The 6,378-nt window shown below is 47.3% G+C and overlaps 1 protein-coding gene across 1 annotated transcript; it reads left to right on the top strand.

The window, feature by feature from the left end:
- Positions 1 to 461: 461 nt before the first annotated feature.
- Positions 462 to 5,163, top strand: LOC134393413 (disintegrin and metalloproteinase domain-containing protein 20-like). Its single transcript, XM_063118441.1, has 2 exons — positions 462 to 681; positions 3,017 to 5,163. The coding sequence occupies exons 1-2, from the start codon at positions 462 to 464 to the stop codon at positions 5,161 to 5,163; spliced, it is 2,367 nt and encodes a 788-aa protein (XP_062974511.1).
- The last annotated feature ends 1,215 nt before the right edge of the window (positions 5,164 to 6,378 follow it).

The raw sequence follows: 6,378 nt of genomic DNA, 5'->3' as shown, positions 1-6,378 counted from the left end.
GTACTTGGTGTTGCTGGTGGGCGGGCACAGGAACAGATCAGGCTGAGGCGCAGAGTCCACTGGTGCAGCTGGACTGGCAGCTCCTTCCTGGGTGACACTTCCAGGTACCTTCCCCCACAATTCCTGGCACATACCCTTGAGTGGACCACTGCCCTACCCTGAGAATGCTGGAGTAGATTCTGGAAAAAGAAGCAGCAGCCCAGCATGGGCAGCCCAGCAGTCAAAGCACGACCCCATGGTGGCGGAGACATCCTTCTGGGGCTTGCAGGCCAGGCAGGCCAGCAAAGAAGGGGCACTGAGCCTGGCCACTGCAGGGAGGAGCAGAGGCCCAGGCACAGCCCGAGCATAAACCAGGCTGCCTGTGTTCGGGGCAAGCAGCGTGGCGGCTGAGTGCACGACATGAGGCACCAGCCTGGCACTGAATCAACGACCTGGAGGTGAGTGTCATGCCCTGCATGGACATGGAGGAAGGGGATGAGGAAGTGGAGGAACCTGAACCCAGTGCCCAGGAGCCCAGCCCAGGGAGCGTGGAGTCTGGGTCGGCAGAGCTTCCTGCAGAGCCAGAGGGAGAGGAGCTGGACTCAGGCATGCCAGCGGGGGCCTGTGCCCATTCAGATAGCCCTGATGAAGGGACGAGCGTGCCCGCTCCATCGTTTCGGCAGCAGCACGCGGAGAAGGAATGTAGGCGGCGGTCCCACAGGCTTTATCTGAAACGCCGAGCAATTAGGGAACAGCTGGGGGAGAGTGACTCAGCATAAATACGCAGCTGAAAGCCAAGGAACTTTGTCAGAGGTTAACTGAGCTTGCTGGCGAAAGCTTCTGTTCCTGAATCTCTTGACCTCGGCTCCTTGCATCGTGATTCCTGCTTCGTGCTTCCTGTTGTGACTCCGGACCGCTTCGTGACTACCTCTCTCTCTGTTCCTGACTCCTGCTTTGACTTGAACTGGATTGTGACACCGTTGCCTGCTCCTGCCCTGTTGAACCCTTGGACTGCTGTTTGGACTTCGCTGATTGCTGGTTGTGCTGACCCTGGACTGAACTCTCGACTACGTCTCTTGCCAAAGCCCTGGAACTCGGATGGGACAATAACTACGCTCTCTGTCATAAGCCTGGACTGCTGCCTTGTTTTTCCTTCCAGTTGCATCCAAGCCTCTTGCGTTTCCCCTCCTCACCTGCCTGTGTTCTTTGAATAAAACAAACCGTTGCTTTGCTTTCAGTTTCCAGCGTTTATCATTGTCAGCCTTTGGCTGCTTTCCCGGACAGTGAGTAGGAAAAGCGGGGAGGACACATCAAACCATCCGCCGCCACCGATATACTCTAGGGAGCAAAAGATCCCTTTGCTTCTTCTCTCCCTCGCTGCTGTTTCTCGTGCCTCTGACGGGAAGCGAAAGAGCCCAGGGAGCATGCGTTTATAGGCTGTCCCCCAGCCCACGCTTAACACTGTACACATGCCCAATGCACATGCAGCGTTATCTCTTTTTCCTCCCTGCCTGCAAATGCCACCTCCTGCCGGAGTCATGCTGAAAGGGCAGGAATAGAGTTTCTACTGAGAGCAAACACCTTAAACAGTATCTCTAGGATCCAAAGTTCTGGTGATAGCAGATGTCATGTACAATATCTCCAAGGTCCAAGCAAGAGGCCCATGTTTGGATCGCCCAAGATTGTTATTTTTTAAATGAAAGCAGTGACAAGATCCCGCAAATTGGATCTATTTATTATTTATTTTAAAACATTTGCGAACCACTTACCATCTTAAAATGCTGAAGCGCTTCATGACAAACTACAGAACAGTGCATCATCCAATGCATAGCAGCAGTTAGATGGGTTGGGGGTGGGGGAAAGCCAGGGGAAGCAAGTAGGTTTTTACTAACCATCAAAAAAAGCACATGGACATTGGTGCCTGACGTATTGCAGAGGGGAGGTCGTTCCAGAGGGAGGGTGCTACCACAGAGAAGACCGGCTGCTCTGTGGGTGCCAGATGTGGCTCTGCGCAGCGTGGCCTCTCCTGATTATCGCAGTGGCCTAATGGTTGTATGTGGGGGCAGACAACCTTTCAGGTATTTACGTAGGTAGAAGGGATTTTCAGCCTTCATCACAGGCTTATTTCCTGAACTGACCAAGGCAATTGCATGTGTTTTACTGGGAGTCAGTTCACTTGGAGTGGCCAATCACAGAAAAAGGAAAAAGGGAGCTCCAGTCATTGGACGGTATAGAAAGGAAATAAATAATGCTTCTAAAATTGCCGCTCAAGTCATTTTTGACAAGTTGAAAGTATTTCCATACAACTGGACATTTCACATTTACTACTGATGAGCACTAAATCACCTCTTCTCAACCAAAGGAAGGCCAGCAATTGGCACATGCTTTGTGAACTCTGTATCCTAGGTTCAACATGAAATGTCTTACCAAGGGACTTTGAATTTTCTAGTGGCAAGGTCAGAGGAGTATAACTTCACCTTTAAAGGAGATTACTTTTACCTTTAAAATGGGGTTGGGTGAATTCCGGGAGGTGAAGGCTCTCAATGGCTATGTGCTACCTCAAAAATTATATGCAGTAAGCCTTTATATGCCAGTTATTGGGGTACATGAGTGGGAGGGGGCTATTGCATTCATATCCTACTTGTGGGTTCTGGGTCAATAGCTGATTGGCCACTGTGTGAGCGGAGTGCTGGACTAGCTGGACTCTTGGCCTGATCCAGCATGGCTTTTCTGATGTTCTCATGTTCTTACCTAAAAACATCAATGAGGCAGAATACCTTGATAATAAGTTCCCATCCTTTGGTAGCCCTTTTAGCCAGCCACTTCTGGGGGATCATTTCATTCCCACCATAACTCTGCCATTCTGTTCCATTCTTGACCTTCCAAGCTCCTCCCCCATTCCAAAGGAAGCCCATAGATTGTTGCTATGTATAGAATCCTCCTCCTCCTCCTCCTCCTCCACTGCTAACTACAGACAGGCCCCTTCCACATTGTCAACCGCTGCAAGCGGGCTTCCCTTGTGGGGATGTGATGCCAGTGGACGTACATTGGAGGAAAATGACTAGAGGTTTCTCATGTCTACTCATTTGGTTCTTGAGAAATATCCTAGCTGACATGACTGCTCATAACATTCCCCAGGGTTTTAAGTATGCTTCGTATGAGGTGACCATCCCAAGGAAACTGACCCCCAAATATGGAGGATGGGGACCCCAGGATGTCACCTACCTACTACAGCTTGAGGGGGAGGGCCATATGGTGCACCTCAGGCAGAAGAAGGGATTTGTCCCTAAACATCTCCCCGTCTTCACCTATAGTAAGGAGGGGGAACTCCAGGTGGACTATCCTTTCATCAGGGATGACTGTTTCTACCGTGGCTTTGTACAAGGTAAACCCTCCTCTCTGGTCACCCTCAGCACTTGCTCAGGGGGACTCAGGGGTCTCTTTCAATTAGAAAATGGGAGCTACGAAATAGAACCTGTCCAGGCATCTGCTACCTTTCAACATGTGGTGTATCGCTTGGAAGAAAAAGAGGGTGCAGTCCACATGAGGTGTGGGCTAACAAAGGAGAACCAAAGACGTCAAAAAGCCATGATCCAGAACGTAGATAATGTAGCAGCCCAAAGTGTTCCTGAAACAGAGTGGTGGTCACACATCAGGTATGCAGAGGTTGCAATAGTGGTAGAGCATGAGCGATATGTTCAGTTTGGCAAAAATGAAAGCTTTATCACCTTACAAGTTCTGAATGTCATCCATCTTGGAAACTCAATGTATGAGCCACTTTCTCTTCAGTTGACTATAGTTGGTCTGGAGATCTGGTCTGAAAAGAACCTCATAAACATTTCTGACAGCATAGAGGACACACTTATGGCTTTCAATAATTGGAGAAGAGATTCATTACTCATACGTGTAGAGAATGATGCTGGTCACTTGTTTGTATATAAGAGTTATGGTCATAGACTTGGATTAGCATTTGTAGGAACAATTTGTAGTAATTGGGCATCTGCCGTTGAATCATTTATTACTTCCAGTTTGTTCTATTTTGCTGTCACATTTGCCCATGAACTAGGACATGTTCTTGGCATGTCTCATGATGAAAATTACTGTACTTGTAGTCGAAAGAAGTGCATTATGGCTGCAATTCAAGAAAACACAGATAAGTTTAGCAATTGCAGTTATAAGGAGTATTTTGCAAAAAGGAACACCGCTTGCTTGTTAATTCCACCAGACCCTGATAAAAAAATTAAATTCAAATACTGTGGCAACGAAGTTGTGGAACATGGAGAGCAATGTGACTGTGGTTCAAAATGCGAGTCGGATCCCTGTTGCCAATCCAATTGTCAGTTCCGTTCAGGCACCGCTTGCGCTTTTGGACAGTGCTGTGCCAAGTGTCAATATCTCCCAGCACGAACGCTCTGTAGACGGCAGACTGGCGTCTGTGATCTCCCCGAGTACTGCAATGGGACTTCCGAGGAGTGTCCTGAAGATCTTTATGTGCAAGATGGTGCTCCATGCAGTGATGGTGCATACTGTTATCATGGATATTGCACTACTCACAATGGGCAGTGCAAAAAGATCTTTGGCAAGAAAGCGACAGTTGCTTCAAATGCTTGTTTCGAAAAGATGAATGTCCAAGGTGACCGCTTTGGCAACTGTGGCCTTACACATGGGGCTTTCAGGAAATGTGATGCCAAGAACATCCTGTGTGGCCGAATCCAGTGTGAAAATATTGATAAATTGCCTTCTTTGGAGAAACACAATACCGTAATACAAATGACCCTTGGCACTAGGCAGTGTTGGGGTGCAGACTACCAGAGTGGAACGGAGACCACTGATATCGGAGCAGTGAGAGATGGCACTCCTTGTGGCACTGACATGATGTGTATTGATGGACAATGCGCAAATGTGTCCCTTTTGAAGTATGATTGTGATGTCAGAAAGTGCCATAATCACGGAATATGCAACAACCACAAACATTGTCACTGTGATTATGGCTGGACCCCTCCAGACTGTTCAGAAAAAGGCCTTGGGGGCAGCACTGACAGTGGGCCACCTCCGCCAAAGAAGCATACCATGAGTTTTTTCAGAGTAGCAATTATTGCACCAACTGTCTATTTCCTTACTGCTGCTGCTATTAATGTCGGCCTGGCTGTGTACTACAGTCATGGAATAATGCAGCGGTTTTGAAGATACTATCCAGCTGAATCAAACTGGAAAGCAACTCTACAGTAGATCACAAAAGTAAACATTATGGAAAGTGTCAAACATGTATCCAGGAAATAATCAAGAGAAGAGTGCAAAAATGCCTTTGAGTTTGCAAGTTTTTTTCATTATTTTTAAAGCTGCTCTTTTAATGCAACTTGTTTCCAAATTTTGGTTTCATTAATAGGGAATTTGCTTTATGTTGAGAGACTGTGTGTATCTAATGGCTCACAGAAATCTCTGTCTTTAGCTGTCTGGGGGAAAGACATTGTCCTCTCCAATGGAGGACCATAGTCTCTGAGAAAAAGCCCGTTCCCAAAACTGAGTTTATTCCCACCAAACCTACACAAGCAGTGACATTGTTTGAAGGAAGGAGTTCCTATACTCAAGGTTTGCTGGCATTCCAGAGTGAGGGAAGACCCATTGCTCTGTGGGTGCCAGATGTGGCTCTGCAGAGCGTAGCCTCTCCTGATTATCGCAGTGGCCTAATGATTCTATGTGGGGGCAGATAATCTTCAGGTATTTACATAGGTAGAAGGGATTCTCACCCCTCATCTCATGCCTTTTTCCTGGACTGACCAAGTGAATTGCATGTATTTTACTGGCAGTCAGTTCACATGGAGTTGACAACCACATAAAAAGGGAGCTTTGACTATTGGACAGTATAGAAATGTAATAAATGTCTAAATAAACAAATAAATAAAGCTTCTAAATTGCCACTCAAGTCATTTTGAGGGGATTAAAATGGGATCAGCCACATGCCTCCCGAGTACTGACAGCTGAGTGGAAACCATGCACTTCATATAGGAAGTAGCAGAAACAGACATTGTTTAAGTCAGGGATGGCGAATCTCAGGGCTGAGGGCCACATCTGGCTCTCTTGAGGTTCCAATCTCCTCCCCACACACACATGCTTCCTCAGATGCGCATGTTCCATTGCCCCGGCCATCAATTGTCTACCGGCTGGTGTTTTCACAGATTTCGCACAGAGCTGAAATGGCTCGTCTAAGATTTAGTTACTGGCAGTAAACTAAAGTGTGCTGCTAATTTTGATATTTTTTTAGAGAATTGCTTGATTGCTTCAGTTCTGTGTTTTAACAAATTAACACCATTTCAGGGGGGAGGGGAGGGGTCTATATGCTTTGGAAGCCCCAAGATGCTCCACAGTACAGCAGCCACCTCAAAGCCAACATGGGGCTTT

This window comes from Elgaria multicarinata, chromosome 2 (assembly GCF_023053635.1).
Source record: "Elgaria multicarinata webbii isolate HBS135686 ecotype San Diego chromosome 2, rElgMul1.1.pri, whole genome shotgun sequence".
Classification (NCBI taxonomy): Eukaryota; Metazoa; Chordata; class Lepidosauria; order Squamata; family Anguidae; genus Elgaria; species Elgaria multicarinata.
The sequence above is the reverse complement of the archived record's forward strand: the minus strand, read 5'-3'. Positions and strand labels throughout refer to the sequence as shown.

Bases quoted from the DNA above. Each gene is read 5' to 3' on its own strand.
- LOC134393413 (XM_063118441.1), top strand. From the start codon at position 462: ATGGAGGAAGGGGATGAGGAAGTGGAGGAACCTGAACCCAGTGCCCAG. The intron at 682-3,016 runs GTAGGCGGCGGT...ATGTGATGCCAG, and splicing joins GCAGCACGCGGAGAAGGAAT to TGGACGTACATTGGAGGAAA.